Below are 20887 nucleotides of genomic sequence, written 5' to 3' on the forward strand. Positions count from 1 at the left end.
TCAGTGCTGAGATTGAACCCTTCATCTGCAAAGCATCAAGGAAATGCACTTACTTTGGTGAGGGAGTATTTATAAAGCCAAGCAATGAATTCAGCAAACTCTGCACAGGGGAGTTTGTCCAGCAGGGTCACCAGGGCCTGGGCAGCGTAGGTGCGATAATCAGCCTTGTCTGGGACCTGAGAGAAAATTTAATTAAAACCTGAAAGACACAAGGGCACCCTGTGATACTTCACTGCTCTGGATGCCAGAAAGGCATTTCAGGGCTTAAGAGAAGTGGTTTTTTATTTAATGAGCTGATATATTCACATTTAACAACAGTGAGAATCATCACAGCTTCCTCAGTCACTACTTCACCATCACATGTTTTCATTGCTTAGAAAAGATTGTGAGAACAAATTTCCTAAACTATTAATGATGTTCCAGTGTATCCACACGAGTTCTCCAGCCCCAGAAGCAGCAGAGCTTGGCATACCTTGGTACAGATATGTTGGAGCAAGATTCGCAGAACAGGATAAACAGCTTCTTTCAGCTCATCCACCAGAGAACTGCAGAGGGGAAAGACATAAGCAGATTTTAACAAAGCTGGTTTATAGCAGAGGAAAAGTCAAGGACATTCCTTTTGGAATGCATTTGAAAAGTCAGGAAAAGTGGCCATGACTCTGGAATCATGAGTGCAGCAGGATATGATCAGAGCACCATCCTTGCTTCCCACGTTAATCAGGCTTTGCAGGCACAAAATAATTTCTTCCCATACTTTTCTAACAAGTAGAAGGGTAACATGAAAAGCTTCTTTGTTCTTAATCTACTTTTATATGTTGTCTGGGGATCTCTGCACAAACTACACTTCCAACAACATGGATCCCCAAAAGGGGGGATAAACACGGGCAAAACACATCATTAAGCAGGAGAGAGCAACAACTACAGAGGAACGAGCTCCATGTTAATCTTTCATTTCCTTCACAATTCTCTGTAGTTGAACACAGGACTTGAAAAACTGACACAAAGCAAAATACAGAAAATGGGTCCTTTCCACAGCACCTTCTTCCCCCTCTGCCAGCAAGCTGGGTAAATTCCCATTCCAGACATTTTAATTAAGCCTCATTTGCACAAACAACTTCAAAGCCAGTGCCAGTTTGTCTCATCCCTTTATCACCTTGACAGCAAAGCAAAGGCATGCCAGAAGAAAGGAGCAGCCATGCTCAGAGCTCTGAATGTCACCTGATGAATTTCACAGCCTGGTTCCTGGCGCTGGTCACAGCTGATGTGATGGGAAGGGCCTCACACCTGGAGCCCCCACTGCTCTCCACCATCAGAACAACACTGAGGAGTCGCTGGAACACACATCGGAGGGTCTGCAAAGAAACACAGATTGAAGGGTCTGCAGAGAAACACAGATTGAAGGGTCTGCAGAGAAACACACACTGAAGGGCCTGCAAAGAAACACAGATTGAAGGGTCTGCAGAGAAACACACACTGAAGGGTCTGCAGAGAAACACACATTGAAGGGTCTGCAGAGAAACACACACTGAAGGGCCTGCAGAGAAACACACACTGAAGGGTCTGCAGAGAAACACACACTGAAGGGTCTGCAGAGAAACACACACTGAAGGGTCTGCAGAGAAACACACATTGAAGGGTCTGCAGAGAAACACACATTGAAGGGTCTGCAGAGAAGGGGTTATTGGCAGGCTCTGTTCCATGATGGGCACTCCAGGGTCATGAAATAATTCTGAATCAAGCATAGAACCAAACAGCAGCACAGGTTAAAGCATGAATAAATATAATAAATATGAATATAATATAATATGAATATAATAATATAATATAATATAATATAATATAATATAATATAATATAATATAATATAATATAATATAATATATAAATAATAATATACAATATATTTTTATAATTATATGACTATATAAATATAATAATAAAACCAGAACGACACTGAGGAGTCGCTGGAACACACATCGAAGGGTCTGCAAAGAAGGGCTGATTACAGGCTCTGTTCCATGGATAGGCACTCCAGGGTCATGAAATAATTCTGACTCAAGCTTAGAACCAAACAGCAGCACAGGTTAAAGCATGAATAAATACAATAAATATAAACATAATAAATATAATAAATAAAACATAACTATATAGTATAATATACATAATAAATAATAATATATAATATAATTATATAATAAATATAAATATAATAATAAAGCATGAAACCAGAACGACACTGAGGAGTCGCTGGAACACACATCGAAGGGTCTGCAAAGAAGAGGTGACTGGCAGGCTCTGTTCCATGGATAGGCACTCCAGGGTCATGAAATAATTCTGAACCAAGCTTAGAACCAAACAGCAGCACAGGTTAAAGCATGACTCCTAGCAGAGAAATTCCACGAGGACACTTTCTAAATACACACAACACTTTTCCTGACTGTGATGTTCTCATGCAAGCTCAGCAAGGTCTCAGAAGGGCTTTCTGAAAGCATTAACAGCTGCCCTCCAAACAGGGCAAAGTGCTCCCTCCAAAGTCCCCTGTGGATTTTTCTTTTTCTGCCAGAAACATTTGGAGTTTGAGGAAACTCACTGGGTTTTGCACAGGAGGTGTCTTAAGCTAAATGCATGTTTTGTACTTGAACGCTTGGAGTTGTCTCCCTTGAATGTTTTTGGGACCACAGCTTTCCTCATGATCCTGACATTCCCTGAGCAAGCAGGAGAGGCAGGGAAGATGAGGCAGGTCTGGGAAGGAGAGTGGCTACACCTTGCTGTCACCACAAATGCCAACAGCTCTGCAAAGCTCATGCTGCACTGAGAAACCAAGGAGGCAGAAACACACAGGCTGCTGCAGCTGGGCTGGCACTCAGGAATAACCAGGCTGGTGTGCTCTCCAGGCTTTCCTGACTAGACAGCTGCTGATCCCCAGCCTGCAGGCTCAGAACCAGCCCAGGGGGCCACACAGGCTCCCAGACACAGCCTGGGCACACCCAACCTTCAGCAGCCCATGCAGAGCAGCAGCACTCAGGTAAGTGGCTCTGCTTGCCAATTTAAACAAGTACAGATGGGAATTTCTGGCAGAACTGGCTGCTCCACGATCCCAGAGTGTTCTGTGAAGAAGAACCAGCCCTGCTCAGGCTCACCGAGGGCACAGAGCTCTGCACAGCCCAGCCCCTCACACGCTGCCAGGCGGTGCTGCAGCTCCATCTAGCAGGGAATCACAACATTCCAGGCAAAGGCAGCCACCTGGAACTCTCTTCTTTAAGGTTCAGAGACCCAATGTCACTGCAGATCTCCTTTGTTTTCAATTCATTTGCCATAAGAGTCAGCAGAGCACAGAATTCACTGCACACAAGTGCAGCAGCAAATAAGGACTGGGGTGGGAAAAACCATCTTTGCTCTGACCCAGCAAAGATGGCACAAAGAGAGAAACTGAAGTGAAAAGTAAAAACCATCCAAGCAAAAAGGACATGCTGAGAAAGAAAGAAGCAACCACTCCTTTTCCATGCTGCTGTGAGGATGTTAAAGATTCTGTTTAACTTGTACCTTATCCTCTGTGCCATGGAGAGGGGAGCACAGTAAGTGAAGTCCGTAATAGGCCAGCTCAGGAATGTACTTGGCTTTATTAACATCCCTAAGGAAAGAAAGCAAAGAGATGTCTTCACCTCTCATCAGAGTAAATGTGACTGTTAAAAGAGCTCTTTGACTGTGAAACATTCAATATTCACAAGATGCTCTTTGCTGTCAGCACGTGGAACACATTCCAATTATCTTTATAAGAGAATTTGTCACTTTCATTTTTATACAAACAGGACAATAACACAAGCACTGATGGCTTTACTTGTTCAGACCATTTTATAAACACTAAGAATTATTGAGAATTTTTTGCTTACATGGCTGCTGAAAACTCGAACTCGTGGAGCACTGCCTCAAAGCTGGTCATCTCAACAAAGATCTGCAAGGGAAGAGAGCCAAGCTGAGCTCAGTGCCCTGAGGGGAGGCTGTGCAGGGCTCTGGATGTCTGGGGTCACACCACTGGGCTTAACTTTCAAACACCTCCCTTGAACAGAACAAAAGCAGAGCCCAAAGCCCAGAATCTCCCCTCAGGAACTAGTGGGGGCTGCCCCTGCATCCCTGGCAGTGCCCAGGCCCAGGCTGGACAAGGGCTTGGAGCAGCCTGGGACAGTGGAAGGTGTCCCTGCCATGGCAGGGCGTGGAACAAGATGAGATTTAAGGTCCCTTCCAACCCAAGCCCTTCTGATTCCAGGAACAAAACACTTGCAAGTGTTCAGCAGGAGAGGCAGAGGCAGGGCAGGCACCCTGCTCCCACATCTCCCCAGTTCCCATCAGGGACCAGGTGATGGAAGGCAGGGCTGCCACCTCCTCCATGTGGAGTGCTCTGCACCCCCAAAAAGTCTGGCTTAGGGGACAGAAGGCTCATCAAGCTGGATCATTCTTACCTGCACACAGTTCTGCATGCACTGAGGCTTTTCTTTCAGGGAGAACTTGGGCAGAAGCCTCAGGAAGTTTTTCAAGAGAAGGAAGATGGCGTTGCGGACTTGGAGAAGATCTTCTGTTGAGAAGTAAACATTCTCATCATCCTCTTCTTTCTCCTCTTCCAACGTCTCTTCCATCTGTATTGGCAGAAAAGAGAAACAGCTTGCCAACAATTTGCTTATAACTGGGGATTTGTATCTGAAGAAATTGCACAAATATCTTACACTGGAGCTGTCATTCCTGCATGGTTTCCCTTTCTTTCTGTTCCTTCTGGCATTGGGCTGAGAGCTTTGAGACTGTGCCTTCTTCCTTTTCTTCATCTCTTGAGGCCAGCATTTTGTCAGGGTGTGAAGGCATTTGTCAAACATCACTTGGTGGAACACCTGGTTGGCTATGCTGCCTGCCCAGAAAAGACAAACATCAGTCCTATTCCAGACAAGATACAGAGAACATCAAACCACCTGAGCATCATGTCCCACCCCTGGAAGTGCTCAGTGCCAGGCTGGAGCAACCTGGTCTAGTGGAAACTGTCCCTGCCCATGGAATGAGATGAGCTTTAAGGTTCCTCCCAGCCAAAATTAGTTTGTGGTTCTATGATCTCTCCACAGGTGCCCCAGAGCCTAAAAACGTTCAAGAGAAGAACAAAGAGCTGCCTGAAATGCACCAGGCTGATGCATCATCAGCAGTGACACATTCCAGGAGCACCACCAGCTGAATGACCCCTTCCAGCTCAGCTGCACCCTGGACATCAGCAAAACCTCAGGGCATGCTGGAATGCAAAGGGATCCAGCTGTGAACAAACCTGCTGGAAACACTCAGCTGCTGGTCATTCTAAACTGACATTTCTGCTTGCACAATCAAACCCATCCAGATGTGCTGCACATTGAGATGCTCCCTGCTTACAGGAACAGGAATAAGCTCCTGCCTTGACTGTCAGAGCAGAGGGACCTGTGTGGTTCCAGCTCTGTGCACTCTCCTTTGTCACCTTGTAACAGGACACAGACCCACTCTGGGCCACCAAACACCTCTGTGGCAGGGGTCCAGTGACACTGCTCAGCACTCACACCACGCTCAGCTCGTGAAACCCCTGAGGATTTCAGGGCCACCAAGCCAACACCGCCACTTGTTCCACCTGGAATTGTGACAAACCCGACCCTGCCTGACCTGTGCTGTCCCCAGGCATGAAGAGGAACATTTCAGGGCTCACCTGGGATCTCCAGCAGCAGCAGGTAGAGCCCAGCTGAGTGCAGAGCAAACACCCTCTGCTGTGTGTTGGCTCTTTTGTGCTGGCCCACGTGCACAAAGTGATGCAGCACGGCCACCAGGGCCTGGTGGGACAGGCTGCTCCCAGCAAACAAGGTCCAGACATTCTGAGGCAAAACAGGAATAGTCAGGAATCCCATAATAACATGGATGTCCACAACTAGCCATTATTCAGATTTTAACAGGTGCCACCATGACCAACTCCCTATGTGTTATCTGCTTTTAAAAGTGTTTTATTATTGTAATTATTTTATTACTGTAACTATTAATATCTATAGTATTTTAATTTTATTAATATTTATAATACATTAGTAATTAAATTAATAAATTAACATTAATAATTGTTAAAACATGCTTATTATCAATAATTATAATAACACTATGTATACTAAATATAATATATAGAATATAATAATATATAGTAATATATAATGTATATATAATATATATAATGTATATAATATATATAATGTATATGATATATAATGTAATGATATACATAATGTATATGATATATAATGTAATGTAATGTAATGTAATATAATATAATACAATGATTTAATACTGAGTTCTATTATTAAAATTTGGGAATAGCTTCCTTCTGAAGCATTCCAGCACACAGAGCAAGAATTGTTTGAATAGTTTGTGAATATTTTGCCAATTTCAAGGCAAGACGGATGTGAAAGAGAGAAAGGGAGAGTGGCTGGCTGTGCTCAGGGGATGTCACCTCTCTGCTCTCCTGGTCCCCGGCAGCAAAGGGCGCCAGAGCGCTGTACAGGCGGGTGAAGGTGTCGAGCCCGTCGGCCGTGATCTCCTCCGCTACCCAGCGATCCAGAGGCTCGGTCTCCGTGAAATCCAGATCCCACACCGTGTCCACCCACACTGAGAGAAATAAAAAAATAAAAAAAAACCCAAAAAAAAGTGTTTATAAGTGCCAGGGGTGAGATTTCTCCGAAACGCGTTTCACCCAAAATAAGGCTCCAAAATAAGCACGGACTGCCCAAAATCAAGCGGGACACGGGCGGGCCGAGGGCAACGCTGTCAGTGCCAGGAGCCTCCCCATGCCTGGGGTCAGCCGCACCCCCGTGACCGGGGAGAGCCACCGGAACCGGGACCGACACCGGGACAAAGAGACAGGGGGACCGGGACTGACACCGGGACCGGGACTGAAACCGGGACCAGGATAGAGACAGAGGGAACGGGACAGAGAGACAGAACGGGAGAGCGACAGAGACCGGCACCGGGACAGAGAGACCGGGACACAGACTGACACCAAGACTGGGACCGGGACAGAGACCCGGACGGAAACAGAGGCAGGACCGGGAGAGGGAACAGAAACCGAGATGGACAGCGGGACAGAGAGACAGAACGGGACAGAGACGGACAGCGGGACAGAGAGACAGAACAGGACAGAGAGACAGAACAGGACAGAGAAGGACAGCGGGACAGAGACCGGGACCGGAATAGAGACCTGGACCGGGACCGAAACAGAGACCAGAACAGACACAGAGAGACTGGGACAGAGAGCGGGACCAGGAAACAGAGAGACCGAGAGACAGAACGACCAAGACCGGAAAAGAGGTCGGGAAACTGGCCCCGGCCCCGATCCTAACCCCGGCCCCGCTCCCGGTCCTAACCCCAATCCTAATCCTAATTCCAATCCCAATCCCGATCCCGCTCCCGGCCCGCACCTGCAGCCAGCTCCGGCAGCCGCCACCCGCCGAGCGCGCTCCGCAGCCGCTCCGCCGCCATCGCGCCGCCGCCGCCCGCCTTCGAACGCGCCAATGGCGAGCGCGGGGCGGCGCGGGCCAATCGCGGCGGGCGCCGCTGCCCCGGAAGGAGCGGGGCGGGCGCGGCCGGGCCGGGCCGGGGCGGAGCTGCGCGGTGCGCGGTGCGCGGTGCGCGGTGCGCGGTGCGCGGTGCGCGGTGCGCGGTGCGCGGTGCGCGGTGCGCGGTGCGCGGTGCGCGGTGCGCGGTGCGCGGTGCGCGGTGCGCGGTGCGCGGTGCGCGGTGCGCGGGTCCCGCCGCCGCCGCCCCGGCAGCGCTGCCGCATTGCGGCCCCCCCGCGCCGCCGCCGCCGCTGCTGCCGCCGCCGCCGCCGCCCCGGCTCCTTCCCCGGCGTCGCCGCCGCCGCCCCGCGCAGCCCCGCCCCGGCCGCGATCCGCCAGCGGGGCCGCGGGGTCCGGCCGCGCCGGCCCGCGCCGCATCCCGGGACCATGAGCTTCTTCGGGTTCGGGCAGAGCCCGGAGCTGGAGCTGGTGCTGAGCGACGCCGAGAGCCGGCGGCGGGTGGAGCACAAGACGGAGGAAGGCAAGAAGGAGAAATACTTCCTCTTCTATGACGGCGAGACCGTGTCGGGCAGGGTGGTCCTCACCCTCAAGAACCCCAACAAGCGGCTGGAGCACCAGGGCATCAAAGTGGAGTTCATCGGGCAGATCGGTGAGCGGGGCGGCCTGCGGGCCCGGGCTCCCTTCCTGATGGCCCTCGTGGGTGCCGGGAGCAGCGCTGCACCGCACGGGGATGGATCCTGCTGCTGCCGGGGTCCGGGGGGTATCACTGCATCCCACAGGTGCCAAGGGTCTGGGGAGCAGTGCTGGACCCCATGGTACTGAGATCCCTGCGGGTGCCAGGGATCCAGAGAGCATTGCTGGTGCTGAGTGTCCAGGGAGCATCACTGCATCCCATGGTAACCCGCTGGTACCGGGGCTCTGGGGGCATTGATGTGCCCATGGCCCTGGGGTGCCACTGGTACTGGGGGTATTGCTGTGCCCATTGCCCTGGGGTGCCCCTGGTACTGGGGGTATTGCTGTGCCCATGGCACTGGGATCCCACTGGTACTGGGGGTATTGCTGTGCCCATGGCACTGGGATCCCACTGGTACTGGGGGTATTGCTGTGCCCATGGCACTGGGGTGCCACTGGTACTGGGGGTATTGCTGTGCCCATGGCACTGGGATGCCACTGGTACTGGGGGTATTGCTGTGCCCCATGGCACTGGGATGCCACTGGTACTGGGGGTATTGCTGTGCCCCATGGCACTGGGATCCTGCTGGTGTTGAGCAGGTTCCTCTCACTCCTGGCTGCACGCAGCATTCCCACGGCTGCTGGACATTATTCCACCCTCCGAGCTGGGCAGCCTGGCCTGTTCTCCAGGCTTGAGCCCTGGCAGAAGGAAGGGCATTCCAGTCCTTTTCCAGGTCATTGTTCTCCTGTCCTAATTTCTCTCTTCTGCTCGGTCACCAGTTTCAGCTCCGAGCCGGGCGTGCTTTGGTTCCGTCCTGCAGCTGCAGGTCAGCCCAGACCTGCTGCCCAGGCTGGCTGTTCCTGCTCCAGGAGCTACCTGCCCACTTCCCTCGTGTGCCTGCTGATCCTCTTAGGGATGCTGAGGGTGCTGATGGGGTGGGTTTTGTCCTTACATCCCTTTAACCTGCGTGGATCCCCTTTCCTGAGGCTTGCAGGCTCACCTTGGCTGAACCCACCTTCTCCTCCACACACCCCTGCACGGTTGGTTGGGTGACTTCAAGTTGTTCAAAACTTGTGGTTATCTGTGCGTGTAAGCAATTCGGGTTTAATATTTCCTGCTTTCGAAGGGGAAAGGCAGCTGCCACACCCACTCCTCCATCGGAGCAGAGCTGTCCCTGCTCCACAGATATGCCTTGAGCCCCACAAGCCAAAATAACTTCAGGATGTTCCTTCCCGTGGCTGCGTGCGAGGCCTCACATCTGTGGCTCTCTGTGCTTGGCTCTAAACCCCAAAATCACTGCTGGAGCCAAGGGCCTGCAGCCTTTGCATTGCAAATTGTGTGGTGAGGGAACATGAGCAGGAGATTTCCCACCCAGCCCCATGCTGCTGTTTGAGTTTTATTGGCTTTGCTTGTGCCTGACTCTGGATTTTGGAAGGGAAGGGATGTTGATTTGTAAATGATGGAGTGTAGGTGAGGCTGTTCACCAGGAGCCAGGGTATGAGCTCCTATTGATACGGTTCCCAGTGGAAGTTAAGCATGAACTTTGTTTCCTGCTCCACTGTCTCTGCTGTGCTGCCTTGCCTGCAACTCATTCCCTGTTCTGGAAGACTTTTGAGCCATGCCTGCCTGGGATTACTGCTTTGTATGCACATTATTGCCCAAGCAGGGTGTGTTACAGCTGCTGTGGCTGCACGTCAGTCCTTATGCCCCTCAGGCCTTTTTGATAAATCACTGAAGTTTGTTCCACTAATTGCACTTCTCAATGCTTTCCATCTTGTATTCTGACTTCTTGCTGCCACAAGGTCAGCGTGGAGGTGAGGCAGTTTAACAGGCAGGGGGACTGGGATGTGAAGGAGGGATGTTTTGCAGGGAAGACGCTCCAGAGCAGGTACCAGAGGCCAGACTGTGAGTGCTGGGTCCTGCCTGCTCTCAAGTCAGCCCAGAACCCATTCCAGATGGTTTCACCTCTGGTGGCTGTGGCCTGAGCAAGCCACTGAAATGTTGGCAGGTTATTCTCTCTGAAAGTCTGGAAACCTTATAGCTCTGAAAACCTGAAATTACAGCTTATACCTGTTTGACAGGCTGGAGTGTGGGAAACATCACTCTGCTAAAGGCTGCAGGGTGCCAAACATGACCTTCTGAGGTAGCACAGAACTCAGTGCACTGACATCTGCCTCCCCTTGCTTTTTTGATTTGTGCCTTCTGCATCGTGTGTCACGATGGTCTGGGCTGATTCCTCCATTTCTGTGGCTGGTTCCTCTTTTTTCTCTTGGCACGTGGCTTCTCCCTGTCACATCAGCAAGCACTTTCCTCTCAGTGGACACACAAATTCAGTGCACAGAGAGAGGCTGGGTTATTTATGTCACCTGCCCAGCCTAAAGGGCTTGGTGACATTTGCTGTTGTGCGTAAGTGAGGGGAGCTCTAGTGCCAAAATTTCCATTAGAGAGATAAGGTGAGCAAAGGGCTGTGAGGAACAGACATCACTTAAAAGCTGAAATCTCATTGTGCATCTCAAGGAGGGCTGAACTGCAGTTCCTGAGCACCTCTGATACCTCTCAGAAGCCTCCTCTGCACGGTTTAGTGCTGACACTGAGCTTGTGTGTGATTGTGTGATGACTTAGGTTTTTGTTTCCTCATGTAAGCAGAAAGGCTTTGCCTTGCAGAAGGACTGTGTGGGTGTGCTGTAGGCACAGGCTCACACACAGGGCTGGGAAGGGCAGGTTTCATTGATGGGTTTGGGTAATCCCAAGCTGTTCATGCAAATTGCAGAGATGGAAGGGTTTTGTTGCTTTGTCTTGAGGCTGAAAACTCAGTGGAGGTGCGGAGGATTGCTTTCATTAAATGAGGAAAGCTGTAGTTTCCTGCTGATGTGGGAGGGTTGTGGGGAAGAGCGAGGCAGTGCTGGTCACTTGAGCTGGTTTGAGCAGTGCTTCCAGAGGTGAGAGCTCTTCCCTCAGCATGCTCACATGGCCAGGAATGTGTTACCCATGGGCTGGAGGGTTCAGCTGCCTCCCCACACACAGGCTGCTTGTGCAGCAGGATCAACATTGTCATTTATTCCCTGCTGCAGCTCAAGGCCACTCAGGCTCTTTGCTGCCCAAGGATAAGCAGGAGCAGTTGGAATCATCGTGTCCCCTTGGTTTTGCTCTGTCACTGGCTGTTCCAGACAAGCAGTGGGGGCTTTTCCTCACAGGGGCAATGCCTTTGGCCTGGAATACAGTGCAGAAGATTATGGGAAGGGTTTGCATGAGCTACAGATATTTAATATTGACAATAGGCGACTCGTGCCTCCCCAAGGCAAGTTCTTGATTAATTGTAGTAAAGGAGATTGTGTGGACCTTTTCCTTCCTGTTTCAGGGAGGAAAGTTGTGGCCTGCACCTGGCTCTGATGGAGAGCAGGGAACAAGTGCAGCTCCCCTGGTAGGTTCTGTGAATGGTGTTGAAGGAAGGAGTGACCTGGACAAGAGAGTTGCTGAAAATCTCCTGTGTCATGTGGGGTTCAGCTTAACCTGGATTTCCATTTTCTAGAGCTCTACTATGACCGAGGGAACCACCACGAGTTCGTGTCCCTGGTGAAGGACCTGGCCCGGCCTGGGGAGTTCACTCAATCACAAACGTTTGACTTTGAGTTCACACATGTGGAGAAACCTTACGAGTCCTACACGGGGCAGAATGTGAAGCTAAGGTGAGTCCCCTGCTCTGGCTGAGCCCAGTTCTGCTCTCTGTGAGTGCTGATACTCCCTCTGATGATGCAGAACTCCAAATTAATTTTAGTGCCTGAGTTGTAAAAAGGCTGCCTTTGAGGTCTTTATTTTACAAGCATGCATCAGGCTCTTTATGGAACTTGTTTTTCCCCTTTGACTGACAAGAGAAATCAGCCCCTTTTGAATCAAATACTTGCTAATTTATTTGATAATTCAAAAATTCAAAATAAACTGTTTGGTTTAGTCTCCAGTGGGGATATTTTTGCTGTAATCAGTCTTGTCAACTTTAATTGTGCTCTGTATGCAAACAGATGCTTTGCTGGTGCCTTGTTCATATGTTAGAAATGATATTTCACATCAAGGCACTCAATCGACTCTAAATCCTTTCACTGCCTTCACATGGGGGTTGGAAAAGTCTGAGATGTGCACTGGGAGGTGTGGCTGTGCAGCCTGATGTAATCTTGCAAAAGGGCCGTGGTTTGAACATGTGCAGGCTGTTCCTCAGAGCCCCAAAATGGGGCTTAGGTAACTCAGGCTCGCAAATGCTTGGGAGCTGAGAGGATTCTGCTTTTCCATCTGAAAATTCCCTTCTGGATCTGAAAATTCCCTTCTGCCTTTTCCAGTGTGGGGTGTTGGCTGCTCCAGGGGCAGGTACATGTAAAGAGCTGGGGGCTCTTTTACTGTGGGTTTATTTTGTTCAGACCTGGGCTAAAAGGGCAATGGAACAGCAAATGACATGGGAAGAGGAGCTTCCTTGCTCTTGTGATTCCTTGTGGCAATTCTTTGGTTTCCTGCTTATTTCATCCCTTTGGACATTTCCCATTCCCTGTTCTTGAAATGCTGGCCCTCCTCTCAGCTGTGCATGAGCTGAGCTGAGCACCTCACCTTGCCAAGGAGAAAGCTCCAAGCTTCAGTGGGAAAAAGGAACTTTCTCAGTGGATCTGCTGAGTTGATCACACGTTTTATTCAGATTTGCATTGAAATGCATTTCAGCTCTTTACATGGATCTGTGTCCTAAGGATAGTGCAGCCCAAGCCCCCCTGGGGCTGTGCCTGCTGTGACCCTGGTGGCAAGGGACTGTCTGTGGTGGTGTTCACAGGACAAGGGAAGAGATGAGAATCTTGACTCCAGGTTTCAGAAGGCTGATTTATTATTTTACGATATATATGATATTAAAAGAAAATGATATATTAAAACTACACTAAAGAAAGAGAAAGGATTTATTATTTTATGGTATGTATTGTATTAAAAGAAAATAATATATTAAAACTACACTAAAGGAAAGATTTATTATTTTATGATATATATTATATTAAAAGAAAATGATATATTAAAACTACACTAAAGAAAGAGAAAGGATTTCATCAGAAGGCTAGCAAAGAAAGGAATGGAATGATAAAATCTTGTGACTGACCAGAGAGTCTGAGACAGCTGGACTGTGATTGGCCATTAATTAGAAACAACCACATGAGACCAATCCCAGATGCACCTGTTGCATTCCACAGCAGCAGATAATCATTGTTTGCATTTTGTTCCTGAGGCCTCTCAGCTTCTCAGGAGAAAAGATCCTAAGGAAAGGATTTTTCATGAGCTATGTCCATGACAACTGTCCCTGCAGGTATTTCCTCCGTGCCACCGTGAGCCGCAGGCTGAACGATGTGGTGAAGGAGATGGACATCGTTGTGCACACTCTGAGCACCTACCCCGAGCTCAACTCCTCCATCAAGATGGAAGTGGGCATTGAGGACTGCCTGCACATCGAGTTCGAGTACAACAAGTCCAAGTGAGTGGCTCAGGCCCCACCTGCTGGGGTTTCCTCAAAGGAATTCCATGCTCATGTGATTTATTGAAAAAAATATGGATATTGATCTAGTACTGATATCCAACTGTGAGGGACAAAAACTCTCAAACAGTTTAGAGTTAGAAAGTGTTTGTTTATTGTGGGATAGCTCCCAAATACACAGCACAATTTACTGGTGATTACAGAGCCCTTTATCTATACAAGTATTGAATACCAAAATACAAATGCATGTTCATAACTTTGGTACATCCCATTCCCAATATGGATATTGATCTAGTACCAATATCCAAAAACTCTCTAACAGTTTAGAATTACAAAGTGTTTGTTTATTGTGGGATAGCTCCCAAATACAAACCTCAATTGACAGGTGATTACAGAGCCCTTTTATCTGTACAAGTATTGAATACCCAAAATACAAATGCATGTTCATAACTTTGGTACATCCCATTCCCCACTCTGTATGGTAATTAGTTCAAAAGTCATTAAGCATGGTAATTAGTTCAAAAGCCATTAAGCATGTGTAGTTTGTTCCTTGAAATGGGTCAGTGGTGCCTTTCATGGGGAGGGGTCCCAAAATGAGGAAGTAAATGAAGTCTTCCTCATTCTGGCCTTGCTGCCTTTTAAATGCAAATCTGACAAATGAACCCTTGGTAGAACTCCCATTCCTGTCTTCAATTGGTTTCAGAACAGAGGAGGCCACAATTGTCTTATGCTCCTAAAAGCCATTTATCAGTTTCTATATTCTTCATTATAAACCCAGCTAACCCAGCATTGTGTTGCCAAGCAATCAATTATTAGTTAACTGCTAACTCTTAACTTCATCAAGGCCTACCCATTGATTTTAATTAACTCCAATAAAGCTTATCTCTAACTAAAATCTTAGCTCCTCTACAATCCCTAAATTCCTTAAAGTTTGTGTCTCACACGTGCTCCAGACAGGCTGGAGGCAGCTCAGATCCTCCCTGCTCCATGGGTTCCTCTCCTTTTCTCATATTTCTGGGTCAGGGAGTGGGAAGCAATGGCTGTGGCTCACTGAGCCTGGAGCACAGCATGAAATTCTTGCTGTAGCTTCCCACTCCCTGTATCCAGATCAGTACTTCCAGGTGCCTCCAAAAGGCAATGGTTGCTCCTTTCCAGGCAATACAGCTGAAGTAGAAATTAACTCTAGCAAAGAAGTTAGGAAGAGCTCTTTTAAACTACCCTTAGTGCATCCTTCCCAGCTGGTGCTGGCAAATCTCCCTGCAAGTGGTGGCTGGACTCAATGATCTCAGAGGTCTTTTCCAACCTAAATGATTCAGTGATTTGGGTTGGTTTTAATTGAGGTAAAATACTGATTTTGGAGCCTTTGCTCTTATAGGGGTTTCTTGCAGATATTCAGCCTGAGGCAAAGTATTTAATTTATATGCTGGTGCTAAATGTTCTTGTGGGTTTCCAAAAGAGCAGAGGATGGAAATAAAGGGCTGGTTGCTGGTGGGGGTGGTTGGTTTGCCATCTGCTGGGGATGAGAGCAAAGTGCCTGCCCAGCAAGTTCCTGCACGTCAGCCTGAGCCCTGCTCTGCTGATCTCACAGGCTTTGATCCTGGTGTTCCCTCCCCTCTCGTGCCAGGTACCATCTAAAAGATGTGATTGTGGGGAAGATCTACTTCCTGCTGGTGCGGATCAAGATCAAGCACATGGAGATTGACATCATCAAGAGGGAGACAACGGGCACGGGGCCCAACGTGTACCACGAGAACGACACCATAGCCAAGTACGAGATCATGGATGGGGCACCTGTGAGAGGTGAGAGGGCACAGCAACCCCCAGCACTGCTCTCCTGGAGGATTCTGGGGTGGGAATATGACTCTTGAAGTGTGCTCAGCATCCCGTTCCACTGTTGTGGGTTCAGAGCAGGGGATTGATCTGATCCCCTTCCCTCTCCAGTGTGATGAGGGGTGACTAAGACAGGATCATAATTCTTTCTGATGGAGCAGTGGCAGAACCAGCTATAAACTCACAGTTGGCATGGGCCAGCAGCTGGCATTGCTGCAGCTCAGAGCAGAGGTGGTGTTGTTCTTGCTCTGTGCCAATCTCCTGTGCCAGTTCCTTTGCCCAGCAGAGTCACCTGCTAGAGAAAATGTCACCTTACTCATTTTTTCCTGCAGTGCTGTCTTGATGCAGGTCCCAAAAGAGTCCTGTGCTGTTAGAGTGGAGCTGGAATAGCTGTCAGCAAGGGCAGGATCTGGCTGAGCACCGTGCATGCTGGTTTCTGGAGGGAGTTGAGGTCTTCTAGCTCATGTTAGTCCACTTGTGGAAGCGGTGACAAAGGTTGTGGCCGTGTGAGTTTGTGTTTTGCTGCTGCTCTCCTGGTTTCTCTTTGCATCCTGTCTGTGCTGAGAGCTCTGTGCCCTTTCCAGGGGAGTCCATTCCCATCAGGCTCTTTCTGGCTGGCTATGAGCTGACTCCAACCATGAGGGACATCAACAAGAAGTTCTCTGTGCGTTATTACCTCAACCTGGTGCTGATTGATGAGGAGGAGAGGCGCTACTTCAAACAGCAGGTGAGAACCAGAGCTGCTATTCTCTTTGGGCCCGTGCATGGTGATGGGGATGCTTTTACAAGGACCTGCTGGGAATTTGGGATTCAGCAAGTGGAAAGATAGTCTAGAAGGATTCCATTTTGGGATTCATCACATGGAAAGATGATCTAGAAGAATGTCCATGCAGGTCAGGTGTGTGTGGTGGTGAGGAGGAGTCTGCAAAGTGCCTGCCTGGGATATCTTTTCTGCTCTGTGGTGGAGCTCCTGTGCTCCACCTTAGCAGTGGCACTAGGACAGAGGAGCTGTGGATGTCCTCTGTGTGCCCAGACCCAGGGAGGAGCTTCCTACCCGAATTTCAGGCAGGCTGCACTGCCAGGTGGATCCTGGCTGTGGGTGGGACACTGAGCCTGGTTCAGCCTGGGGGGCTGGGTGGGGCAGCAGAAGGGTCTCAGCAGAAGGTTCTAGCAGAAGGGTCTCAGCAGAAGGTCCTAGCAGAAGGTCTCTCTCAGCAGAGGGTCTCAGTAGAAGGTCTCTCTTAGCAGAGGGTCTCAGCAGAAGGTCTCAGTAGAAGGTCCCAGCAGAAGGTCTCTCTCAATAGAAGGTCCCAGCAGGTCTCTCTCAGCAGAGGGTCCTAGCAGGTCTCTCTCAGTAGAGGGTCTCAGCAGAAGGTGTCAGCAGAGGGTCTCTCTCAGCAGAGGGTCCCAGCAGAAGGTCTCTCTCAGCAGAAGGTCCTAGCAGAGGGTCCTAGCAGAAGGTCCTAGCAGAGGGTCTCAGTAGAAGGTCCCAGCAGAAGGTCTCTCTCAGCAGAGGGTCCTAGCAGAAGGTCTCAGCAGAAGGTGTCAGCAGAAGGTCTCTCTCAGCAGAAGGTCCCAGCAGAAGGTCTCAGGAGCCCTGACAAGCGTTTGCTGTGTCCCTGCAGGAGGTGGTGCTGTGGAGGAAAGGGGACATCGTGAGGAAGAGCATGTCCCACCAGGCGGCCATCGCGTCGCAGCGCTTCGAGGGCAGCTCCTCGCACGGCGAGGCCAAGGCCCCCGGGCAGCCCGCGGACAACAACGGCCGCCAGTGAGGCCGGGGGGCGCCGGGACCCCCCAGCACCGCGGGGCACCAGGGACCTCACCGAGTAAACCCGCATTGGACTGCATTCCTTCCTTCCTTTGGAGGACTGGCGGGGTGGGACGGGGCGGGAGGGCTCGGCCAGCTGCAGCGGAGGCGCCGTGGCACTGCCCAGTCCATCCATTCCTTGGGGGCCGTGGCTGCTTGGAGGCCATGCCCGAGCTCCTGATCTCCTCCTGGTCTCCTCTGTGTCCCGAGAGCTCCCAGGGGCTGTGGGGAAGGAGAGAGCGAGGGGAGGCCCAGGCTGCCGTGTGCAGGGTGCTTTGGGGTGTGCAGGATGGATGTTTGCCTTGCCTTTTGGAAATCTTGCCTGGTGATGAGCTGGATGGAGGTCCCAGCAGAAGGAGCTAGAGGAGGGATCAGAGACTGGTGTGACCTGCTGGAAACCTTGTGGTGTCATCCCCTCGCTGCTTCCCCTTCTCCCTCTTCGTGCTGGCGTTGGATTCCTTGCCTCAAGCAGCTGGATGCTGGAGGTGACTCAGCCCTGGGACTGCCACCCAGCCACGTGGAGCACGGGCTGTGTCCCACCAGGAGCTGGGGCTGGTAGGAGGGAGTGAGATGTGGCTGCAGGAGGAGGTGCCATGGCGTGGGCAGAGCGGTGACGGTCCCAGTGCTCATGGGTGGGCAGCAAAGTGGGGCCAGGAAGGCTCCTGGCCACGAGCTGTGCCTTCCTTCTCTTGTCCTGAGATCCACACTCGGCTGCTGCTCTCGTGCAGGTGCTGCTGCAGGGAGGTGTGGAGAGCAGCTCTGGAGCTCCTGGGGGCTCTCCTGTGGGTGGGTTTGTGCTGCCCACGCTGCCCTGCCTGTGTCTGTGTCCTGGGGACAGAGCAGGCTGTGTGTGGGGATGGACAGCAGTGTGGGGACACGTGCATGCGGTCTGGTTTGCTGAGGTTTGCTGCCTCGTGCCTGTAGGATGAGGGTTAGTGGGGACAGAAGGGGGATGCAGTTGTTGTGGGGGGCTCAAACAGGCCAGTGTGGGCTGCTGGAAGGAGCCAAGCAGCACCTGGAAGGGTGGCAGAGCTCTGATTCCAGAGACACATTCCTGAGGCCTGAGCTGAAGTCACCAGCGAGGTCTGAGAGCATGCAGTGAGCTGAGAACCTGAATGTGGGTTTTCTTTTTTTTTTAAATAAGCTGCTTTTAGCCTTCAGCTAAGTAGACTCATGAGCACATTCCCAGAAGGAAGTCACTCCTCCATTAAAAATCAGATGTGGCTTTGTAGACTTGATTGACTGAGTTTGGAGGCTGTCCCTCCTGTTCAAGCAGGTGGTGACACCTCCTACCCCAGGGAGAGACCAGCCTGCACCAAGTGCTGGGATATGAGCTCTGTCAAGTGGGATTTGTCTGGATTTCCCTGAATTTGTGGCTTGTTAGTTTGTCCAGCTTCCTTTTGGCTCTGGAATCAAGTTCCTCTGTCCTACAGCTGAGTGTGGAGCGGGTGTCTGGGCAATGGAAGTGTCTGCTGTGTTCAGTGGAACGGTGCTGGTGGAGGGAGTGGGGCTGGGGTGGGAAGGGGGAGCTTTTTCTGTAATGACAGCTACTGTATTTCAGTGATAAATGTGTGTTTCTGCTTGCCAAAGTCAGTTATCTTTTCCTCACCACGTGTAAGGTTGTGGTTTGTAGTAGAGCTGGCCAGTCTCGCTCTGTAGAGGACACTGATGCTCTCCTCTCTGCTCAGTGCTTGTGTCACCCCCTGGTTCTGCTGTGCCCCACTGAGGTCCTGGCTTGCTTGTCCCCCCACGGGGAGTCTGTGCCATGGGCTGGCCCCTGCCTTCCCAAGGCTGGGGCAAAACCTCCCTGCAAACAACAATCAGCCTGCTGTGCCATGGCAGGGACCCTGGGTGGCACTTGGGACACTCCTCCCTCCCTCCCTCCTTCCCTGGGGGGAACTGGCTGTGCTGCAGCCAGGCACAATCCTTGAGGGACAAGCGAGGCTCCTTTGGGAGCTCTTGGGGATAGCAAAGTGTTCTAAGGGGAACTGAGCACAGCAGTGCCCTTACAATCTTCTTCAGCTTTCCTTCAGCTCCCTCCTTGCCTTTATTCCTTTTTTCCTTTATTCCTTTATTCCTTTTTTCCTTTTTTCCTTTATTCCTTTACTCCTTTATTCCTTTATTCCCCTGGATTGTAGGCCATGTAGAAGGAAAGAAACCCCCTGGATGGAGATGTCCCTGCATTCCAGGAGTGGTTTTTTCCTGCCTGACTGGGTGTGAGATCATTGCCTGGCTCTAAGGAGGTGGCTGTTCAACATCTGCTCATCCCACCTGGAGGGTTCCTTTGGAAAAGGTGCATGAGCCTGTGCATTGATTGACCCTGGACATTGATTGAGCCTGTACATTGATTGAGCCTATACATTGATTGAGCCTATACATTCAGTTGGGGGATTTTTTCCTACCCCATGTCCCTGTGTGTGGAACCAGGATTCAGAAGTGACCCCCGTTTTTAGTGAATCTGAAGGACCATTTCCAGCCTGTTAGCACTGGGCCCTGTGTTTGTGTGGGGTGGAGCAGATGTGCTGAGCATCCTTCGAGAGAAGCTGGGCTCACTGCAGGACAAGGCACTCCAGAGCAGTGTTCTGTTAGCATGTCCAGGGGCACTCCTGTCCCCCTGAGCTGGTGGTTCTGTGCTGTACTTGGCTCATTCCCTCCCTCCCAGGCACAGGGGAGTGGGCAAGTACCAAACCAAGCAGTGCAAGTTGTAATTAAGCCTCTGCTGTGTTTACATGTTTCTTAATTCGTCGTCTTTTCAATGGCTGTATTTTAAAACTTGGGTTTTTTTGTCTCTCCAATTAAAAAGAGCCAGCCCTGGCTGTCAAATGCTGTGCATGAGTTTGTCTGATGTTTTGTATTGGGTTGGGTTGGGGTTTTTTTCTGTGGTATGGAGAGATTTTTCTTTAAAAGTGCCACAGTGTGCAGCTCTCAAACATGCTGGAGGAGTTTGTCCTTTGTTATCTTTATAAATCCTTGGTCTTTCTTTAAGCTGTGTCACTGCTTGGCAGCTGTGCTGGTGGAGGACCCATGTGGCTTAAAAATTAGCAGGCTGGCTTTATTTTCTTCCATTTCCCTGATGTCAGAACTAAAATAACGTGGGAACTTTTGTACCTGCAGGAAGTTCACTGTGATCTGCTTTGTGTATCCATCTCCAGAGAGACTGTTTACAACAGCATGCACTGACAGGAGGAGGGGGAAAGGCTTCAAACTGACAGAAAATAGTTTAGATGGGATGTTGGGGAGAAATTCCTCCTGATTGTGTGGCTGCCACATCCCTGGAAGTGTCCAAAGCCAGGCTGGACAGAGCTTGGAGCACCCTGGGATAGTGGAAAATGTCCCTGCCCAAGGTAAGGGGTGGAATGAGATGATTTTAAGGTCTCTTCCAGCCCAGGCTATTCAAGGACTCGAAATTTTCTGGTTCTAGACAGAACTCAGGGATTCCTTCCTGCAGAAAAATGTCCCTCTGCAGTACATGGAGCTGCACTAGACCCCAAACTAAACAAAGAAGATGTACCTGTTTCTTCCTCATGAGATGAATTGCAGAT

General features: G+C 50.3%; 2 protein-coding genes across 4 annotated transcripts in view; one reads left to right on the plus strand and one right to left on the minus strand.

Annotated features, from left to right (window-relative positions):
- Positions 1-7651, minus strand: part of NCAPD3 (non-SMC condensin II complex subunit D3) — a 40748-nt gene extending 33097 nt beyond the window's left edge. For all 3 annotated transcript variants that reach the window (XM_077190044.1, XM_077190043.1, XM_077190042.1), the window contains exons 1-10: positions 7449-7651; positions 6485-6639; positions 5702-5864; positions 4719-4894; positions 4458-4631; positions 3891-3952; positions 3544-3631; positions 1219-1352; positions 473-545; positions 54-176 (exon numbers count right to left, since the gene is read on the minus strand). In XM_077190044.1, coding sequence (XP_077046159.1) covers positions 54-176; positions 473-545; positions 1219-1352; positions 3544-3631; positions 3891-3952; positions 4458-4631; positions 4719-4894; positions 5702-5864; positions 6485-6639; positions 7449-7509 — 1209 coding nt within the window. In that variant the 5' untranslated portion in view covers positions 7510-7651. The remainder of the gene's footprint in view (positions 1-53; positions 177-472; positions 546-1218; positions 1353-3543; positions 3632-3890; positions 3953-4457; positions 4632-4718; positions 4895-5701; positions 5865-6484; positions 6640-7448) is intronic.
- Positions 7652-7842: 191 nt separating this feature from the next.
- Positions 7843-20173, plus strand: VPS26B (VPS26 retromer complex component B). The gene is made up of 6 exons (XM_054647313.2): positions 7843-8196; positions 11750-11906; positions 13544-13708; positions 15333-15508; positions 16123-16265; positions 17164-20173. The coding sequence occupies exons 1-6, from the start codon at positions 7974-7976 to the stop codon at positions 17308-17310; spliced, it is 1011 nt and encodes a 336-aa protein (XP_054503288.1). The 5' UTR covers positions 7843-7973; the 3' UTR covers positions 17311-20173.
- The last annotated feature ends 714 nt before the right edge of the window (positions 20174-20887 follow it).

The sequence above is a fragment of the Agelaius phoeniceus genome, chromosome 23, assembly GCF_051311805.1.
Source record: "Agelaius phoeniceus isolate bAgePho1 chromosome 23, bAgePho1.hap1, whole genome shotgun sequence".
NCBI classification, from domain to species: Eukaryota; Metazoa; Chordata; class Aves; order Passeriformes; family Icteridae; genus Agelaius; species Agelaius phoeniceus.